Source organism: Diprion similis, chromosome 4 (assembly GCF_021155765.1).
Source record: "Diprion similis isolate iyDipSimi1 chromosome 4, iyDipSimi1.1, whole genome shotgun sequence".
NCBI classification, from domain to species: domain Eukaryota; kingdom Metazoa; phylum Arthropoda; class Insecta; order Hymenoptera; family Diprionidae; genus Diprion; species Diprion similis.
In genome coordinates this window covers 11,516,078-11,538,636 of record NC_060108.1, presented here as the reverse complement: position 1 = coordinate 11,538,636, position 22,559 = coordinate 11,516,078, and the positions used below count along the sequence as shown (strand labels likewise).

Here is a 22,559-nt window from a genome sequence, read left to right as displayed (position 1 = left end):
ATCAATATTGACGTAATGTTGTAAAGTTGAATATTTAATGATGCATACTTTTGTATTTCAACAAGATCTCTGTGGTTTATGAATACGGTAATTTAAAAATACTCATAAATCTTGTGTTAAAATTAATAAATGCTATCGATTTTGGCCGATCAACTTCCTCAATGTTTCGTAAAGTGAAATTTAAATTTGTCCATAGAGATTGACAAATTCTCGAAGCCGGTTTAACACATTTCTTCCGTTCCGTTGAATGATACATCATTACCAGTTCTCAAATTTCAAGACATTACGAACAAAATTTAATGAAACGTTTCAAACATTCCGTCGATATTACGGCGGATTCTAGAAAACGATGATCGACGTCCTGGAGAACTCGGTGACTTCCAGGATATCAAATACCGACGAAATTGAATTTATGCTTACGGATCAGTTTACATAGTTTTTATACATCGGAGGCATGTTTCACGCGTTTTCCATGCGTGTTTCGCGTCGAATGAGTCTATATACGAATGCTTTCAAGTCCTAGGTGTTAAAAGTAGTCATTTCTGTACTGCGCGCATGCGCAGTCGTGACCCTAACCTCAACTTCATGCTTCGTGAAAAAACGCACGAGTAACGTGCAACAAGGAGGCAATGATCTTTTCGCATCGCGTATTTACAATATTCGTCTTTGGCTCGCCTACGACTCATATTGACAACTTACGTTCGGCCCGAAAAGACAGAGTTTGTATCCTTGTTACACAATATACTATTGCCTGCATATAATATGAAGGGACCAGCGATCGATTCTTCGAACGTAAATGCCGAAACATCCACCTCAGTAAAATTGGGTCGAAGGTAATCATCGCGGCAGTAAATCTTTCTGGTGTTTACAGTCTCATACGAGGCGTTTATGGGGGTATAAAGGTACGGTATTGCGGATATTATACCCACCTTAGAGGTACTTCGAGTTGCATAAAAGAAAGGGACAATTGTGCTGCAGCTACCTCGGGAACGAAAGCTCATTGTTTACCACCGTTCACCAGCAGGTCCTCCAATTCTACCTGCAGTGTCCTTTCTTATTGTTCCTTCAAAATATCGATCGCGGTGGGAGGTGAATTTAACTCAGACTGAGGGTGAGGCTGCTCGTATTTTCACATTGTGGACTTAAATACCCCGAATAGAAACAACGGGGTTTGAATAGAAGTGACATAAAGTTTGACAGTAAAATTAGAAACACTTTATTGCCCACGACTTTCTGAAGAGACACGTTAACGAATTACTCTAAACTTTTCTGATACAACAAAAAAGATTTCAACTATCTGCAATAAAGTTTGACGAAGCAAGTTTTTTTTCAACTGTTTGAATTTATTCTACTCGATAAGTTTCAAGAGATTAATTCAAATCATTTGAGAAATTACAGTTTCTGAATAAAATCCTTGTGTGACGCGTGACTTTCTATCGTAAAAATTTCAAGCAATTTTACCGTTTTCAGCTGGTGGTTGTATATGGCAAACCAAAGTTGGCATCTCATTTGAAATCTAATGATTTTAACTAGCAGAATATACTACTTTTTTGCAAAATAATCAAAATGATAAGAAAAAATAGTAGAAATATTTTAGAAATTTTATTCTTCTACATCAAGAAACTAAATTGAAAATTCGTTTGAATATTGTCAATTGCAAATAGTTGGCACTATTAGACGGTTAATATTTAAATTGCAAATTAGATGTCGACTTTTATTCTGTGAAAAAAAAGTTTGAAAGTTACTCTCTCTCGTATCCCCAAACTTTAATTTCATACACTTATTTGGTTTTTCATTATTTTCCCTGCTTTTTTCATGCCTTTTATACAGTTGCTTTTTCCTATTCTATCTAAATCGACCATAAAAATAAAAGTATTCCCCAATAAAAGTTACGTAAATAGCTATTTATGTGGCATGCCCGTAAACCGCCTGTTTTTTTGACAAGGATAAAGATTTCAGGACGAGCTGAAGGCGAGCCGGAAGCGAGTACTGAAATTATCCGAGCCAAAAAACGGTTTACGGGCATGCCACATACAATATTTTTTACGGTATGGGCATTGAAAAGCAAAACGGAGAGTGAGGTTATGTCGCGATCTCTTCGACGAAGCTACTTTATTCGGCAGTTTGGGATGCGCACTTCGAACTGCGCATCAAAACTGCGGAATAAAGACTTTATTCCGCAACTTTGTTCGCTGCCGTATAAAGCGTCACTTTACGGAACGAAAACTGCCACAAAACGTGGACTTTTCAATGCCCATGTCGTAAAAAAACAATTTTGATCCAATGTATTATCCTAAGTATCCGAATATAAACATGTTGAGTAATTTAATGTCTTATTTAATGTCTCAAAATGTAAGCCACGAGGCACAGGTTTTTCCATATTTTGAAAATAGGTGCGCTGGGTTGAAAAAAACGTGAGATGAAAACGTTGAAGATATTCGAGTTCGTTTCTCGGGGATTCCCCTTTGCCGTTATTCTCCTCCTCCCGAGTTCTGTGCGTCGTCGTCAAGTAACACGCACACACAGACACACACACAGACACACACACAGACACACACACATATACATACACACACAGGAATACGGGATGTAAATGAATTTCTAAGCTCCCCCGCGGGAGACCCTGGGTTTCTTCGCGGCTTCTTTGCCGTGCGGGAAGTAAAGCTGCAGGGAGTGGGAGTCGACGAGGAAGAGTAGCTTTGGAGAAAATTAAGGGTGGAGCGTCGAAGGGAGCAGAAGAATTGGCGCCGAGATAAGGGTGCGCCATTTTATAATCCCACCCCTGCTCTCTTTTCCCGCTGGCCAAGGTGTATTGCTCGTGTGGATGCGTGGAACAGAGCGTTCGGCACCATCGGGGATGAATTTTCATCCCTGGAAAGAAAGTGGGGAAGAATATTGGTACGTCTATTGAGAATATGAGTTTTGAGAAATTTCGATTGTTGATTGTAACCTCGCTGAAGAGGGACTCAACAACTTTTTCGAAAAATAATAATTTCGAGTAATAAAATGAAGTCTCGTGCAAATAAAATACTCAATTTCTTTCATCCTGTTTCAATTGATTGTATTTCATGTAATTTTGAGTATTCGCGAGCTTTCTCGGACCTGTTTTTATATTATTTGGGATGAAATGAATCATCCGAAAAATGTTCACACTTCCATTTCATTTATTTTTAGTGGTTTTAATTTATCAATGTGGAGGGTCAGTTACCTAGAAGTTACATCAAAAATCTATAAAAGTGTGTCTTAAGTGTCGTCTGAATTCAATTTAATATTAATGCTGTAATATTTTCATCGGGATTCATATGTAAGCAAGATTACTCGGGCCAAAATTATCCGAAAGGTCAATTCAAGACCATCAAGCGCGTATTTTTCATGGGCGTGCACGTACGGACGAGTTATCGGTTCAGCCATATATGCTGCCCACCATGTGCGTTTAGAAGGTTTTGGTACACATGCAAAGCGCGTTGATGGGCACATCTGTTATGTACCGAGGGTACAGCGACGTCAGGTGGAAAATTTTACATTCTCCATGGTGCGTTAGCCCCATGGTATAATAATATGGCAAGGCCGAAGTCAGGCATTGAATGAAATCAATAGGTCGTTTCATTGCTGATTTGGAACATCAATCAAATGTATTCAACTCAACTGTAAAGGCAACAACTGCTGCTCTGATATTTTGCGGCAAAATGAAGTAAATGCGGAAGAAATTGACATTGATACGAAATATGAGGAATCCAGTCGACTCTGAAGAGTCTGAAATTTTCATCCCCAGAAGTGCAGCTTATTTCACGGACTGACAATGAGAATCGGATAAGTCATTCCACAGAACTGAAGAGTATCTATAACTATAACATATCACGATCAGACTGATGTATTACAGAGGATCGTGAATAAAAATGAATTTCATTGAACAATGAATAATTTCTCATATTTTTTTTTCTCATGAAAATAATATATACTTTATACACATTAACATTAATCTGAGGAATTGATCATATTTTGACGATAAGCATACGAATTTAGTGTCGTTGCGTTTATTCTATGTATAAATTATTAAGCATATACTTTTGTGATAAACTAATTACGATATAGTTAAGTGCGAGAGAATCATGCTTGAGATCGTTCTGCGGTGAGAAATTAGATCTATATAACGGTATAATATGGCTATATTTTTTTGCGTTTTTTTTTCCTGCGTTCTGTACGTAAAGTAATCATTTCTGCGCCAGAACAAGAAAAAGGAACATCTGATTACAAAAAAGTGTACCTAATTTTACGTCGCAGTACTAAAAAGTGCTTTACTTTGTATCCCACCATAAAAACAAACTTGTAAACTACACTTTTGTTACATAAAGTACCGTGCACCATGGATTCAAATCTTTTTCGTCACGCATATTTGCAATATCGTCTTTGACGCGCGTACGCGATTGCCTACAACTCATATTGCAAACTTACAATAGGGGAGAAAAAACCTATTTTTTCTCCTTGATGCACAATCTACTCTTTAATTCCGACATCTGTTCAGAAATTTTGATCTTCAAAGTCTGCGAATCGTGCGTGAAGCACTTCATTTCCGCACAGTTAGTTAAAATGACGTTAGCGCATGCGCACTTTATAATAACTTGATTTTACGCACTGTATCATTGAGAGTGAGTCACGTAACCCCAATTTTACGTGCTATCGGTGAAAATTTCAGTGTTTTTTAAAACACAGTTATCTTCACAGGTGTTGCAAAAACTGCGTGTGTGTTACACAGACACATAGTTGATATCTGGACCGCTGATTATAGTATTCGCCTTGGCTCATGTTGCATATATATGAGCCAGTTAAACAGCTCAGTGATATTTACGGCCTGAAATCCGTATAATTCTATACGTTGCTAAAAATAAAAATGTGAATCATATTTCGGACGATGAATTTAATAATAAACTCACTCGTCGTAACTGTGGTTTGGTACATTAAAACAGAAAAATAGTATATCTCGAAACGAGGAAGTTGATTCTGTTTTTATGGCCGGAAAAAATGGCCGTTTTTGGTGTATGTTTCTGCTCAAATATGTGCCAAGCTATATTCTCAAAGACTGCGATCCTCATGGTGTACATTGTCCTGAACATGATTTATATTTTTCTATGAACTATGGAATTATTCAGGTTCAAATGATTAATAGACGGATGTATATACGGTTTACGTAAGCGCAGTTCTCGCCTTCGGCTCACTTTAATGTAAACTTGACACTTGTTATCAACAAGCCTCCAGTTCCATAGCTAACGGTGAAAGGTGGCTTATTCAACCAGTTAACTGGTAAACAGGTGAGCCACGTTCCGTGCCAAAACTGGTATGATCGATTACGCATTTTTGACGTTTCTGGTTTCGAATCTAGAATCGAATTTCCGATATAACACATCCCTGATACAATACACGACCAAAAGAACCAAATTTTTCATAGTTAATGTAAGAACTTAGAAATTAGTTTAGTCGGTGGATTTGTGTCTTTCAGTCACTGGTTAATATCTGGGTTTCTTTTTTTTGCCTCTTGGTGTATTCTTAGGCTCACCGTTTTAGTGAAATAAAGTAATTTTTTACATTTTAATCCGCCATATTGAATTTCCGAATGTCGACTTCAAATTCGAATACAGCGATCCAAAAAACCTCAGGATACCAAGTTTCATCGAAATTTATTAAAATTCAGAGGAATTATTCAACGTGCGCATATATGCATTAGCCAATAGTCTTCAGCCAGAACCGGATTTCACAGCAACAGGCTGATCGAGTCTATCTGAAAAAAACCTGGACAGTCTGAAGGTTAGTAAACATTTAGAAGGAAGTCTAAAAAAGACCTTGCCAAGGTCCCTGTTCTTCGGTGCATTAACACCGTGTCACTGAAGCACAGCGAGATGACACGTTTTCTCTTCCATTTTCTTATTTGAAAACTTATGACAGTTTTTTACCAGGCCAAAAAAAAAAAAATAAAAATAAAAAAGTTGAACATTGAAAAGGAAATTGATTAGTAAGAGTGGTTGCATTGGTTATAGTAATAACAAGTAATGGAAATTTGCTTGCTTTTCTATGTATAACCGTATTTCAACCACCTTATTTTCTTTATGTTTTATTTCGGCATATTTCTGAAATCAATCGGAATTGTAATACTATAAGTCAACTCTAGTCCTGGTCATGAACCTTGCCTCTGCTAGTGCATAAGGATTAACAGGGCACTTTAACAGAGCGAGGAACACAAACCAGGCACTTAAAGGAAAGAGTTTTTTTTAAGAAATGAGGTATCTCTACTTTGCCCTCTTCACCAGCCGCACCATTCGTTTTCCGTCTTTCTCTTTCTTGACGCCGTTACCTTCCCATACGACCTGCCTATGGGAACGCTATGAACGAGAAACTGGAGAAGCGGCCTTATTCGGAGAGATCCGAATGGCGGTGTCAGAATGCAACCATCCGCATGTAAAACACAGATCGGAAATCCCGATCATCTTTATCTTTGAGAATCTCGATATTGCACCTACGTGTAGTTATTACGAATTTTTAATTCTTGCTTAGTTCACCTTGGCAGAAAAGAATAAAAATATGCGAGGTTCGTAGTCAAGTTTCCACACCTTGTATATGCTGAAATTGCAAATTCCATTTAGCATTTCAAGAACCGGTTATAGCTCTATTGGTTGTCCACTTTATTTATCTCTCGTAGTGAATCAAAACTGTTTGTTGTACAAAACGTAGTAGATGGTAAGCACGGATAGAGTGATTTCTACGACAACTCTTATCTCAAGAGTTCATCGATTATCGATTATAATACGCTAAGTAAGAATAAGTGAACAGGAAAAGCTGTGATTTGAAGAAGCGAGAATTTAAATACTCCACTAGTCACCGAAATGAAACACGATCTAATGCACTGATGCAATCGGATCTGAATTTGAACTCATTCAGTTCACTTGGTGACTTGAATAGTTCTTCTTAAATCAAAGACTCTAAACAAGACCGTATCAAAGTGCAAAAATGGTGATATCAAAGAGTGCTAATAATATAGATACCGAACAACCGAATTCGGCGGGACTAAATTTCGTGCTTAAAACGTCTGATCCAAAGTTTAAAACGGAGTTTGAAGATCCGGTAGAAACCAAACGGATTTCAAAACATATTCAGAATGTTTTGGAGGTGAAAGTGTTCAAGAAACGTTGGCTTCAATTAGTGCTATTCGTTCTTTACAGTGCAAATATCCATATTCATCAGTATCAATACACGATCATCAACAACATAATATGCAAGTAAGAACAAAGTGTTAACGATGAATTTTATCTGCAGATCAAACCCATGTGTATCCAACACTCATGGTTCCTCGTCATTTATCATTAATAAAACTTTTTTTTCACGATCACAGATACTACAACGTCTCCTCACTGGCCGTTGAATGGACTTCAATTATGTTCATGGTGATGTACTTGATTCTGATAATTCCATGCTCGTATCTGGTCAATCTCATTGGTCTGAGATGGTCGGTTGTAGCAGGAGCGATGATAACGTGTCTCGGAGCATGGATGAAAGTCTTTTCGGTATCTCGGGATTGTTTCGTCGTGACTTTAATCAGCCAAGCGATAATCGCTGTATCAGAAACGTTCACTCAGCCTCTTCCTGGACTGTTGGCTGCCCGTTGGTTCGGCCCGAAACAAACCGCTCTTGCGACTACTATCGCTTGTAGTGGTATCACGATTGGATATTCCGTTAGCCATTCGATAACACCGACGGTGGTTCAAAATCGTGCAGAAATAGACGAAATCGGACAAGATTTGTCGATCCTTTTCTGGTCAATTGCTCTATTCTCTACCATCATTGGCGTGGCTTTGTTGTTTTGTGAGTTAATTAAGTATTATTCAAATATTGTTTTATATTACACTTACCACAATTGTAGCACTTTAAATCACAATAATTCATTCTATGAATTCATTCGTTAACGCTGACACTTTTCGGCTCATCGTTATGGATCTATTTTTACAGTTTTTGAAGCCGGACCACGTTTACCACCGAGCGATTCCAGGGCACTTCAAATAGTAAATGGTGAAGTTATTAAAACGGGAGATTACTTACCGTCGATTAAAAGAATATTGAGCAACAATAATTACTTATTACTATGGAACTCCGACGGCATAATTATTGGTGTACTGAATGGAATAATTGCAATGCTGAATCCGCTTTATCTTCCCCACTTCAGGGTAAGTAAAGCTCAGTGAGTTATGTAATTTGAATGTTATAGACTCGTTTCATCCTGACATTCAGTTAATTTCGTTTCAGAATGGTGAAAAGGAAGTTGGAGAGCTTGGTTCTGTGATTGTCATCACGGGAACCATTGGTTCACTGATTGTTGCCCTTGCTCTTGACAAGATTAAAAAATTCAGGTAATATTAACCAGTTGAGACCTTGAGAACATCCACTTATCAGTTTCAATTCAACGTATTACAACACGGGCAGGATGTATGCAAAATATAATTGAAAGAAAGGTCATTACTAATTCTATTCATCTACAGTCCGACCTTTCAATAAGAACACTTCCTCCAATCCGAATCCACCTCAAAGCTTCAATTATTCGCCTGCGAATCATAGAATCCGCGTAGAATCCTCATCTCTGGATATGAGACATTTTCTCGTTCGGCACGTGTAACGTTTTGAGCAAATATCGAAACGGGTTGAGCCAGCTGGAAGCGCTTCGAGCTAATATCGAAACGTACCTATCGCAAAAATTTTGTCACCACAAATATTATTCGATAATAATTAAACATTGAACGTTGAAATCAAGTTTTTCGCATAACTTCAACATCAAAATATGTACATACTAAGTATTTTGAACTTCACATTTTTGTAATTGAGTTGTAATCGCGTTACTTGTGGATAGACGACCATAATACGTTGGATATAAAATGATTTGGTTATTTTTACTAATATTGTAAAAAAAAGTGGAAATCTTAATGATCGATTATTTACGTCAAACACCACGTGCTCAGCGACATTCCGTAAGCGAGTTTCTGCGGTCCGTTATAAAACATTACGAACTCATTTTTCCTGTGAAGTGTTTACCATTATTTGTGACTCTACGAGTTTTTATCCCGGTCTCACCTGTTGAAATACCCAAAAACCTGTATTAAGCTATTTAATAGTCGATTGCCAGAAGCTTCATCATGTGGTCGTGGCTATGAAAAAAATTGCCAAGCTTTTTTATTTATTCGACTAGTCAATTATACTGTTGTAATAAAATGATTACAGAGAGATCGCGCTTTTCTTATGCAGCCTTTCTATCATCGGGGAAATTCTGTTTGCTGTGAGCTTGTTCATTGAAATCAAATGGATGGTATTTGCTACCGGTATAATGCTCGGGTAATTAAAATATACAGTGTAGTTGAATACAAAATTTGTGTCATGCGTTTGAAGAGCTTTGTGTTATAATCTGACGAATGGTTTAAACTTTCAGGGGTTTTTTGGTCAGCTATACAGCGATGGACTACGAATTGAGCGCTGAAACAACTTATCCAGAACCAGAAAATATCGCCACGGGATTGCTGTTTGTGTCGATAAACATTTTTAGTCCCTTGATAATTCTGATTTCCGGAAGGTTGTTCGAAGCCTACGGAGACAGAGCGACACACGCGTTTTTCATATTACTACTCATCCTCGGCACATTTTTAATTGGCATTAACAAGAGCGAACTTCGTCGCCAGAAGGCTGCTGAAAATGCTGTGAAATACAAAGCTGTGTCTCAAAAAGTACTCGCTGAGCCTGCTCAGAGTTTCGACGAAGGAGTTTGAAATTTTTATCCCTAAAAGTGAAGCTCATTTCACGGATTGAGAATTGAATCAGTTATTTGCAATAGCTGGAGAGAACTTGGAATTATAACCATTAGAATTTACTTGAGTATTTTTCTTACTTAATGGAAGTCAAATGATAAGAACGCATCCAAGATGGCTGTGGTACGTAACGTCATACCACCAAGTCCTGTACCATTGGAAAAAATAACCAATTATCTAAGAATGATACATGCATTTCTTAATTTTTCTGCAACTAAGATAATCAGATATAATAAGATTAATCTCCTTCAACGAGGAAAATTGTACCAATTCCTAAAACTCAAGTTGGATATATTGGGTCCAGTTACCCAATTGTGAGTATTAACTTCAGCCCAGTTTCACCAACATCTATTACGAAGTTAAAGTTTGTGACGTTAATGTATTGTTGACTTAATTTCAGTATGGTGTGTGCATGAAAGTGAAGAGACGAAACACTTTCTTTCTAAAACACGAAGATGGGGTTACATTTCGATACTTGAACGTTTACAGACGAACGATAAATGAGAAAGTGGGTAGATGATCAGTTCAAAATATACAGTGCAACCTCCGAATAAGCCCTCTCCAAATAAGTCCGCTTCCCCTAATCTTCGCTCGAGAGTTGCCCCCACTACTTCACGCATCGTCACGCATCGTCGCGCATCGCAAAATCGGAGGCGAACCTCTAAATAAGTCCGCCCGTGGAAATTGTGTTTTGGTCTCAATTTATGCTTTGAACGATAGTATAGTAATGAATTAATCTATTGTTAACACCTATTAGTATTTATACTTTTTATTAAATTTAAATATATTAATAAAAAAAATGTGATTATCTTCTTATCTGGAAAGGTAAGACAAAAATATTCAGCAATTCTTGTCAAAAAATAATATCATTCTTTAATATTAAATAGTATCATTCTTCGTATGTACTTGAGCATTTGAAATTTTAAAGTAAAGAGCAATTCTTTTTTTTTATAGAGAATAGTTATTTTATTATTAATGAGAAATCCAATTTATAATACATAATGCAGTATGGACTGTATATATTGTGCATAATGCAGAATTACTGTTCAAACAGAATTTGATAAGAATTATATAATAAAGTCGAGTCAATGTCGTCAATACGTCGAGTTGGCGAGCGGACTTATTTGGAGGTTGAGCCGAGAATTTTTAGTGCTTGTAAAAATTATAATGTTTCAATACCTTCGAATCTGACGAACACAAATATGTGTAATACATTTAAAGAACGAGTTATATGTTATAACATGATAAATCGGTTTACATTACAGGGGTTCCTTGAACGGCTACTCAGCAATGAAGTTCGAATTGAGTGTCGAGTTAACTTATCCAGAACCCGAAAATATTTCCTCAGGGCTACTGTTGATGGCGACGACCATTTACAGTCCCCTGATAGTTCTGATTTCCGGAAGGTCGACGGAAGTCTACGGAGACAAAGCAAAACACGCGTGTTTCATATTACTCCTCATCCTTGGCACATTTTTGACTGGCATTAATAAGAGCGAATTTCGTCGTCAGAATGCTGCTAAACGTGTTTCAAAATACAAAGCTGTCTCTCAGAAAGTATTTGCTGAACCTACTCAGAGTTTCAGAGTGTGAAATTTTTTATAGAGTTGAAGAAAACTTAGAATATAAAAATCACGTATTCGTTAAGGATATGACACATGATTCGGATTACTGTTTTTTTCTATTTTGTTTTTTCTAATGATATTTTACCCCGGTATCTTTCTACACATCGAAATTTTTCCAATATACTATTTTGCTCCGGTCTTTCTTACTGGAACATCCATAAAATCAGTCTTGGCCAAAATTTTGGTATATTCTACAGCCTCAGCATGTTTATTAAAATTTTGGGAATCGAATAGTCTCTTGTTTTTCACCGCGTTTTTGACAACCTACCGAAGGTCATAGACAATGAACAGTCTAATCAGCGTTACACGCACTATATACACTTTACAATTCACCTAAACTTTGCGATTTCTCGCTGTATCTACTCAGCGTCGTCGTACTGAAAACGAATAACGAAGCTCTTTTCACAATTTCGCTCAACTTGAGCATTTCTTTGTAGACACTTTTCGTCGTGCAGAAAGTTTTACTTGGTTGAACGGGATTCGGCTCTGAGATCCGAAGGGTGCTGATGGGATACTTCTATCGGGTGACAAACACGCCCACGGTGACTCGAGTCCTCGTAAAAAGCATCGCTGCGGGGGGGAGGGCTGGTAGCCGCGAGGGGGATCTGCAGCAATAACGGAATGGCTGCATGGGGGTTCGCTATGGGGGCAATGCGACGGGGTGTTGCCGAGACTAGGGGCGCCCCCATAACGACAAATTATGATATTTGGTTTTTTTCAATTTTTATCTCGCCGTCTCTTCGCCCGCGTTAACAACGTGAGAACGATATCCTCTGGTTGTAATTATAAGTATATATATATTATGTATATACCTAATGGAACCTCGAATTCGTTTTTTTTCTTTTTGTTTTTTACAATCTTTTTCTCAGATTGAAAAAAAAGTTGAAGTAATTTTTTTTGTCGCAATATGTTTTTACAAAAACTGTGTCCTTTTAATAATATTGATGATTGTATAGATCAAAGTTTATTTTAGGTCGATCACAAGTATAGCTGTTAATTGTCTCCCGATGAATATTATTTATAATTACGTCATTAGTAAGTTCAACTTCGAAGTTTATTTAACTTGAAGTAAATCTTTAATAGATATTTGTTTTTCGGTTGGAAACAATAAATATCGTTTCCCATTATTGGGTGTATTTAATTTCAAATTCTCAAACCGGTGAAAAATTTATAATTTACACTTCGACAAATTCAACATCGTTTGTATAAAATTTCTAAAATTGAAACTCCAAATTTCCCAATCATATATGACCATTCTACCCGGAAGTATATAACACAAGAATCAGTTTTACGAGAATGTGGGATTAATAAAAATAATCAGCGATTACCTATAATGTATAAATGCACACGTAGACAGTGAATTAAGGGTGCGTCTTAACCGAAAACCACATGACGTGCGATAATCCACATTCGTGCCAAATGTCGCCTAGCTTTTACTACCGAAAGGGAAGCTGGAGTGAATTTTTATCGCTCTGAATGATAAATAGCTTCGGTCTGAGCTAACCATATGCGTAAACGGGAGTAGCTAAATGCATACTGCACTATATTCATACATCCATTTGAATTCTAGGTATTAGGGTATGCATAAATTCATAACGCACATCTGATATATTTGCATAACGAATTCGCCAGACCTATTACAGCCATTCTAATTTTTCAGCAGTGGTTTAATGTGCAACAGAAATGTGAACACGTGATTTTTTAGTCTTATTTTAACTTGAATTTCACTATTTCAAGCTATAAAAATTTACTTATATAGCAATTTCGGGAGATGCCATCATACGTATTAGTCCCATACATTATGTTATTGCTACATCATTATTCATCAGGTCTAATAACTTTACGAACTATGATGTGTGACAATTATAACCCTGAGTAAGAGAAGATGAGGCGTGAGATTCAGGTCAGGTAGCTACAGCCGGTAAAAAGAATTTGCAATCTTTGCCGTCAGGATAGAAATCCGATAATCTGGGATCACCAGATTAGATTAACGTAACGAACCCGTTGACACTAGTTCAGTGCTAAAAGAAGTTGGGTAAGTAAAACTGTTGCAGTATTTTAAGCGCAGTGAATAATTTTAGCGACATTTTTTATGTGCAATCAAGACTTTCTCAACTACTGCTGCTGCTGGAGTTGTGAAAATGGTTGAATTCGATGATCTGGATATAAATGTGATTAGCGAATTAGGATAGTCGTTACATTTCAACACCCAATATAGCGAAAAAACTGTGATAGATATATACAAGTCAATGCCAAGTAATGATGAAATTATAATTTAAACGAACAAGTAAACAAATTGATATAAACCAGTTAGAATGATCTTCAGTGATTGACACGTGGCGGAAACTTTTCCAAAATTGGTACAACTAAACGATCCTTTATTTTTGTGGTGCGCATAGTCAAGTGTTTGGCTCTCAGGAAACTTGACTCGCATGTCAATTGAAGTGCACGAATCACGTTATGCACGAACGAACTAACGAAACCAACTCAAATCGTGGGTGAAAAAGTATCGAAAGACATCAATACCGACGAATTCTAGCGTGCATTTTACGCTCACACAAGAATAACGAGCATCAGCAGCAGTTGTTCCGTGTAATTTGTACGTGTGCGTTGAAGAGCAAAGCAGCATCTGCAGGGTGACGGAAAACGATATAAGATCGGGCAAACTACGACGACAATGATAATAATAATAATATTAATAGCATGATATAATATAATATATAATAAAAAGTGAAGAGAGAGAGAGAGAGAGAGAGAGAGAAAAAAAAAAGAGAAATTGTGCAAACAAGTATAAAATTCGCAGCACAACGTGTCCACAGAGGTGAGTAATACGTGTGTTCAGTTTAGGATGGGGTCGCGACTGGCTGGAGAAGATCATTCACGTTTCGTTCATCCATACGTAGATGCATCCATAGTGTATGAATACATTCATGGTCGCATAAAGTGTTTTTCTGACCGGGGACTCTGTGCATCGGAAAAGGAGCGAGGAACCAGCCTAGGGACGACTAGGGGACCATGCATGCCGCCCTTTGTTAGGGCTGCGTTCACGGAGCAAGTGGCACCGGCTCAACCAGATTGGCGTCGATAAAACCTAATAACGGGATGCACCCGGGTCAATAAAGCGCGACGATGCAGCCAACGGGCTCCACATGAAACTGTGACTGTCTACGTTGGAAAAAAAGATGGTGAAAATTGAGTTTAACCTTAATTTTGTGTTCAAGATAAGCCATTGAAAATTTTATCGTGATCATGAAAATTGTCAAAACTTTCATATCTTAGGTCAGTAAAAACATAAATTAAGGTCCCGACGTCATACAACTGAGGATGCATGCACTATATTTTTTTTACTCCACCTTTGGGGGAATTATGTAAGAATGCACTCACTGCCTGGATATGACGCTGCCGAAAACTATTCTGTGCAGTGTTCCTCAAATTACAGTTAACTCAGCACAAGAGCCTGAGCATTCGATGGAACCGAGTTAGAATCCGATCTTGATACTGATATTTTATAGGCATTTCACTGGGAATATATTATAGGATCAAAATGATTTTAGTGATCTGCAACGATTCCAGGAAAGTCAGTTAATTAATATAGCAATTCAGTGTAATAGTGGAAAAAACGTAAAAGGTAAAAGTTTTACGCGATGAAAATCGTGCTACGTATCTAGATATGAATGTCGCTTTGCGTGGAAACGAAGTGCCATGAACCAATCATACAAGTGACGTAGAAATGCAATGGCGATAATATTTTCTAGATAAAATATGTACCGACTGGGTAAGATCGAACCACGTGATGACTGATAACACTCTATCCGTCATAACAGAACTGGCACTACGATCTAACTAAGCAATATAGATGACCAATTTGACAGTCGACATTGAGTAAAGCCCAATTCTCAATGAACAAAGACAATTGAAATAGGGAATTAGGGGTGAAGAATAGGTATCATTTGAAAATTCCAAAACACGACAGCGATCAAGCTGAATCAACGCGATGAATTTAAAAATTCAAGTAGGTAGGTAGTCACGTGACAAGTAGGGAATAAGATCATCTATTCTAACCGAAGAGCATTTACAGGTATCAGTAACGGTGTGTTACCATAAAAGCAGTTGTTTTGATCTTCTCGTACTGTCTTGATCGCTTACAAAATATTTATTAACCCTTTAAAATTGGATCACTGATTGTTCGATTACTGATACTGCTATCACTGGAGGTTGTAGTTACTATTCACCGATGATTAACGTTAAAAAAGTGTTTAGATCATGTGATGTACATTTCCATTCTGTGCATTCGTTGGACGTAAGTGTCATTGGATAAAAGATCATCAATAATGATTAAGCATCTTCTAGTGTAGTTGGCTACACTCGGCAAATAATCCATATTACATCGTCGCAATGAAACATTGTCTGGTGGTCCATTAGCTCGCGGTTAGCCTGCACATGAGAGCAACCATCCTTCATCCTGGGATACGAGGGTCCCCCGCAAAGCTTTCCTGATCCCAGTGCTTCATACCGCTTAGAGCACCTGCCCTGGTACCTATAATACGACAGGTCGAGTCCTTTAATGTTGTGCGCCAAAAGGCACACACATGTTTTCGAGCAGCTGAAGAAAGTGTTTCGAAAGTGTTGACAATAGGATTTCCGATATGAGTATAACGTTGGTATCTGCAACTCTGCATCATCATGAGATCATTTATGAAATTCACTTTCATAATATACACAATAGTCAGTATTTTGGTATATTAAAAGCCTTATTAACATGTAAAAATAACGTCGATCCGTACTTTGCGTAAGTATCCACTTATTCCATTCACTACATTCGATTGAACCACAGGACCATGACAATAGAACGGAGGACATGACTTCTCGAACATTTATCAGGAATTATCAAAGACTTGTTTAACCTACGAGAACTTCTCTCGTTCATTCGCCCGTTTTCAGTATGCATCGTTTATTATGTAATGTATACATGCGGACACGTATCTATTTGGATATACATAGGTATAATATAGGCGAGCGAACACGTCACTAGAACCACTATACGCAGAGCGCTTAGCGAGTACATTAAGGAAATTGCGCGCGAGACCAAAGCCACGCGTGCCTAGGGGTGGTTTAGATGGGTTCACCCTGCACTGACATTTAGGGCATCGGACATTAGCAACGTGTTAGAATAATTTTTTCTCCCTTCGCGAGGCGAGAAAAATGAGAACGCCACACGGTAATTGCCATCGTTGAGGATATCAGACCAATGCAAACTTAACATTGAAGTGTACAAGAGAATTGTAAAATTCTTTTTTACTCAAATGTGACGAAATTATGGACGAAATCACTTTCCATCAGTTTACTCTAATCCCGGAGAACAATACACAGCTGTAAATTATAGCAATCATAAAATGCGAACAACTTCATGATGATTGTAGAAGAAGTCTTAACTAAAAATGGTTCAATTATCTAATAATAAATTTTTAGGCTTTCACAAGTTTTTCGAACAATTGACGTTTTCTGTTTCTAGGATTATTTTCATTCGTCGTACATTTTCTGCTTTAATTTCTGAAAGGGATAAAACAATTAAAAACTGTCTGATAAGGTTTCACGTTCGGACTCTTGGAGCGTTGCAGATTTCACTCCTTTTTATTGTTTTTTTTTTTTTTTTTTTTTTTTCTACACATGAACGCGGACGAGTTTTAATTGTTAATTTCAACGAACTCGTCAGATCGAGCTCGATTCTAATCACGGTCTGGTGCAGAGCGAGTGCCTTCATTACACGTCAAAAATATTAATTCCTTCAACCCTCCAGCTCGTTGAACGAACTACTTCCGGTTCCAAGTAACTCTGGCCGGAAATCAGAGGCCACGAGGTCACCGCTGACTTGTTCCGATTCGATGATTTAACAAATTGCAGGAACGCTTGGATCGAAATAAAGCCTACCGTACAAATAATAATATTTGTTAGTTAATGGATCGAAAAGGTATGAGATAAAATTATTCAAGAAATCTACACGTGATCGTTGAAGAACGAAGTGTACACAAAGCATGAATATTAAATAAATATAGTGTAAGTATACTGTGGGATTGCTAAAGATATTTTGGTATAACGAATGATGAAATTTCATATTTTAAATTCATAGACAAAAATTTTGTTCATTCCGTAATAAAATAATTATTTACTTATAAGTTAATAATAAACCAATAATCTAAGTGAAGTTATTAAGAAATCCAGCAATTTTTTAAATTAAATTTTACGGAAAAAATTTCTCCAAGATGATTGGGTATAAAGTTGATTAAATTTGAGAAAGAAGTATTTGGCCAAAGTCTGGAGTGTTAAAACGATTGGAAAAAAATTCTATAAAGTGAAGTTCTGCCGATTGATTCAAGAATCATGTGAAATACAAATATGTTACTGCCAAAGTGTGTCAAGTGTGTTAAATCTTATCAGCATATATATGTATATGTATATATATGTATCACCTGAGCTTCCGGTTGATTGGCAAATTTGGTCAACGCGACGATCAAAGATTGCAACTCGAAATGGAATTATTATACATATGTACGGTAGAATGGTCGATATCACGAATAAAAAGTAAAATTTTTCGAAATTTATCAACTTCTTGGGTAAAATATTTCTGATCCAATTTGGAAGATTGGTGTTCACTGTTCATGTATAATATAAAGAAGTGACTATTAAACGATTTTGCGTGGTGCTACGTCAGTGATAAGAAAAAAGCCTAAAAATTACAGCACAAAATTAGAAATATAAAAAAGAACATGAAACCGTGTTTTTATTTTTCAGTCTTTCAATGTTTTATCATCTAATTGCGTCTACCGCACAGCGTAGATATAACAAATGATTTTAAATACATATAATTCTGATGTAATCTGATAAAGATTTTGACCACACGTTGTATCCGTAATCACGCCAACAAGCAGCAGCTGGCTACGATTATACCAATGACGCTTATTATATATCCTACTACAATTTTGTGAGCAGGTATATAATAAAAGATCAAATCGTTGATCAACTTCGTCTAAATATACCAACTATGATACTAATTTTCTTTATCGGTGAACAGATTTGAGCTGTACAGTGCGAAGAGAAATATATTTATCCATGCTTAATTCTTGGGACTCTAACGATTCACTCGACAAAATTCTGCATTGAAATAGTTATTTTCTTTTTTTTATTGTAGATGAACGCAAAGTCATTGTAATGAGAAATTATGTTCAGCAGTGTTCAAAATACTTGAGTACCTACTGAAAAGAAGCAAAACTCACACGAATTTAAATCTGGATCAAATTATGAAACTTTTACTTTATGCAAATACGTATCTACATACGTAAATTTGAATTAACATGAGGAAATTGGGCATTTTTTTAAGTAATATAGATAAATAGAGCAAACTTTTGACGAGAAAGAAAGGATTATCCTCCAATAAATTCACACTTGAAGAGAATTTTATCTAGATTTAATAAAAGTTTTTGAAAACCGTTAAATATTTACGTTCCTGTACAGTCGAATAAATTATTATTCTTCATTCAAGATAATTGATCCAGTTTCTTGTTTCAGCAATACAATTCATCGACTAATATGCAAAATAATAAACAAAGTATTTGTTAGATGAAAAAATAAAATTCCGACGTCAAAACAACAAAATACATTTTCCAAATCTGATTTCTTTTCAGTCAATAAAACGAAACTAAACTTTTATTATTTTCAGCATATTTTCATGCCAGATTAAACGAAGTGATTTGTTGTATTAGTTCGCTTTCTGCATTGAATGCAACGCTGTAAATGCAATTTAAAAAAAGTTGCGAACTACGGCGAGAACCTCTCCTTTTTTTTTCTTTTTTTTTTTTTTCTTTTTTTTTTTAGAAAATTGGCGCCGGGTCCGTCTGTCCATTATTTAGCCGCACCCACGGACGCAGCGGGTGGGTTTATAGTTGGTCAGTCTTCGACCGGCAGATGCTCTACATTCTTTTTCCCCTTACTCATACCGCACGACGACGTGGCTGGCTGGCTGGCCAGTGTTTTCAGCTGCTGAATTGGAAAGAGTTCTTAATTTGTATCAGGGCATTCGGGGCTCGGGGTGCAGAACGGATCCTAACTATTATCGTCGAAGAGATTCGGCCGAGGGTTACTTGGCGTGTTCCGAATCCATTATTCTTTCTACCTGAGATTTTTACGCCCGTTTTTCGGTCTCGGGTCGATTCAAAATCGCGTAACTTGTAGTATGGATGTGACACGAAGAGTTCAAAGGTACTTCTGCTTTCTGGTTCACTTTCACAAACTCACAAATTTAATAGCTGTGTTCAAGATTCAACATTTTTGGACTCAATCAACTTTTAGTCAGCGTTATAATTATAGAAAATCTGTAGTCTTGAAGATCAGAAGTTTTAAAATTCATAGATTCTGTAAGATAAATTTGTTGATATTTTTCAATTAGAAAACCGAAAGTATTTTTCATTCTATCTCGTTTAGATAATATTCTATAAAAGGTCAAATTATGCCAATTTTATATGTGAAAAACGAGAATCATCTAAATAGTATGAAAGAATTTGCTAAGATGTAAAGCGTCTAGTATTCGCGAATCTAAATATTTGAATATTCAATAGATTTCAACTAATCTATCCCAGAATGAAACCCCAAGATTCTTACACTTATCCTACGGCTTCATAACTGAATACTAATTATTTCAAAATCAAAAATTCGGAAAATCTGAGAAATTACAATCCGACAAAAAGTCGAACATTGATTTCGCGCATCTGTGTGAAAATTTGATTGAAACTGAACATTTAAAGAGAGTTTACGATGGATCTAATACACCAAGAAACTAAAGTACACTAATAACAATAATTAGCTTGACTTTTGAGCCTCAGATCTTTCTTGGCGTGATTTATGCACTTCTTATTTTCCCCCAAATAGCTACTTCATAAACCTGCAGATCCATTTCTTTAATGTCCGGACAGCTGTTGAAGAAACCTGAAGATCCCGATCACCCGTTGACGGATGGAAATCGGTCAGGATCGGTTGCATAGCGAAGGGCAGACCTCGGGATAACCGCTAACAAGCGGCACGCGCCGTTGGGCAGCTGCTCAGTGAAGCCTCTTCAAGAAGGAGACCCCGCACACACCAGAGTTGTTTACACAAGTGCTCATTTTTCTGGGGTCAAGTTACACCACCAACCCCAAGTCAAGCCAGAACCGTCTCAATTCAGTGTCAGCAAGTGTTCGTATTATGCCTACTTTTCGGTCTCCTTTATCCGGAAGTCGAGTGTCCGTTTGGTGACGCAGAATTCAACGTTCATGGTTTTACGGAGATTTATTATTTCATGTGAGTGATAAATAGATATTTATGTGTCATGGCCGTACACTGACTGTTTTTTTGGCAAGGATAAAGATTTCAGGACGAGCTGAAGGCGAACCGGAAGCGAGTACTGAAATTATCCGAGCCAAAAAACGGTTAACGGGCATGCCACATACAATATTTTTTACGCTATGGGCACGATATTTTTTACCTAATAATTTTAAGCGATCATACATTCTGGAAATACTTCGGTCACTAAAAAAAAAAAAACTAAAGTTGAATAACCATATGGAAATCTTTTCTAATAGATTCGTACTAAGTGAAATCTTGCTCTGATTAAATATGAAATAAGAAATTTTTCAACTCGCAGAGTATCCCAAAATATTTAAAACCCCAAGGAAAAATATATCACTCTAAATATTTTCGGTACTTTTTTCAGCAGTGAATAACTTGATCTAGAATTTAGGCAAATATTCTTAGACTAAAATGATTCGGGAACACAGCTCAGTTTTTCACCAACGATCTTCAACCTGCCGGGAAATCAATTCTCACGTTATCCCAGCGCTGATCCCGAGGGACGAGGTAGCATAGACTATGGGAAAACGGCGGGGACCATCGAGCCCAAGAGTATCCAGTGTCCCGAAGCATATTGCAGTTTCGTCCTGCGGGGATTTCCGCGTGAGAAGTCGAGGGTCCGGAGTCTGGGACCTTCTGCAAAACTCCAGGCAGCGGCTAACCGGTGTATGCAAGTGTTGCCGTTGTCGTCCACGGTTTGGTGCACTTGCCTCGTTGATGACACCCTTGGGCCCGATGGTCTGGTTCGGGTCGGTTGATGGAAAGCACGAGCATGTAAACGTCGAGCGAGAAGAAGTGCTAAATTATATGAGATTGCTGTGTTTCGTCAAGTTCAACATTATTTTTTAGCCGTAGAATTTATCGTCCCACCCAGAAAAAAAATCTGTTTGAATACTAAACGATTTGGACATTTTACTTGTTCGATATCTTTGTATAATTAAAGAAAATTGTCTCGTTTACACGATGTAGATTATTTCATCGATTTATTTTTGGATGCTATCTTTTTACTTCGAAAAAACACTGGATTTTGATTTTTTCTTTTCGGCCTGCTGGAGTCGAGGTCAGCTTTAAAAACTATCTGGATGAACATCTGCGTGAAATTATATAAAATCATGTTTTTAGTGAGGTATTATTTACTCGTAGATCGGGTGACAAGCAATTGCAATGATTTCAACTGATCTCGAAGTCATTTCAAGCGATTGCACGTGCGATTTTATGCGATTTCACGCGATTTCAAATGATTTTAAGTGATATCAAGTGATTTTAAAGTAACTGCTTTCCAAAGTAGATTCCGATTTCAAAAAGTGAATACCTCCTCGATTTTCGGTAGATCGAAGCTTAAAATTTGATCGTAAGCCGGACTCTGTTACCGAATTCCTGATTATCAAATCTATTAGGAATTATTGTTGTAGAATTGAAAATAATTTACATTTTTTCGAACATGGTAGAAACGTGTAAACATCGATGTGTGTCATGAAGCCTTAAAATTTCTAAGGTTCTAACGAAAACTGCAAGTACAAAATTTTTTTTTCATTTCATGAAAAAGGAGAAGGAATTCCTTGGTTTTTCTTAGCTCTACTATATAGCTCTAAAAAAATTTCAACGCAGTTTTAATTAAAAACGGCGATGTCAAACCCCCAAATCGAGTTGGCATGGAATGCCCAATGTATATACATATAAGTGGTTCGCAGAAATGACTAGCTGCCTGCATAATGACCCGGCTTTTAGG

At 37.0% G+C, this 22,559-nt stretch overlaps 2 protein-coding genes across 5 annotated transcripts in view; one reads left to right on the top strand and one right to left on the bottom strand.

Moving 5' to 3' along the window:
• Positions 1-22,559, bottom strand: part of LOC124405568 (LIM/homeobox protein Lhx3) — a 61,968-nt gene that overhangs the window by 12,070 nt on the left and 27,339 nt on the right. The window lies entirely within an intron of this gene.
• LOC124405567 (feline leukemia virus subgroup C receptor-related protein 2-like) lies at positions 6,663-10,502 on the top strand. The gene is made up of 6 exons (XM_046880584.1): positions 6,663-7,265; positions 7,379-7,848; positions 7,993-8,207; positions 8,287-8,390; positions 9,253-9,363; positions 9,458-10,502. Exons 1-6 carry the CDS (start codon positions 6,997-6,999, stop codon positions 9,789-9,791), a joined length of 1,503 nt encoding a protein of 500 aa, XP_046736540.1. The 5' UTR covers positions 6,663-6,996; the 3' UTR covers positions 9,792-10,502.

Coding starts and splice junctions, on each gene's coding strand:
- LOC124405567 (XM_046880584.1), top strand. CDS start 6,997: ATGGTGATATCAAAGAGTGCTAATAATATAGATACCGAACAACCGAAT. Junction 7,266..7,378: donor ATCAACAACATAATATGCAA/GTAAGAACAAAG, acceptor TCACGATCACAG/ATACTACAACGTCTCCTCAC. Junction 9,364..9,457: donor GCTACCGGTATAATGCTCGG/GTAATTAAAATA, acceptor TTAAACTTTCAG/GGGTTTTTTGGTCAGCTATA.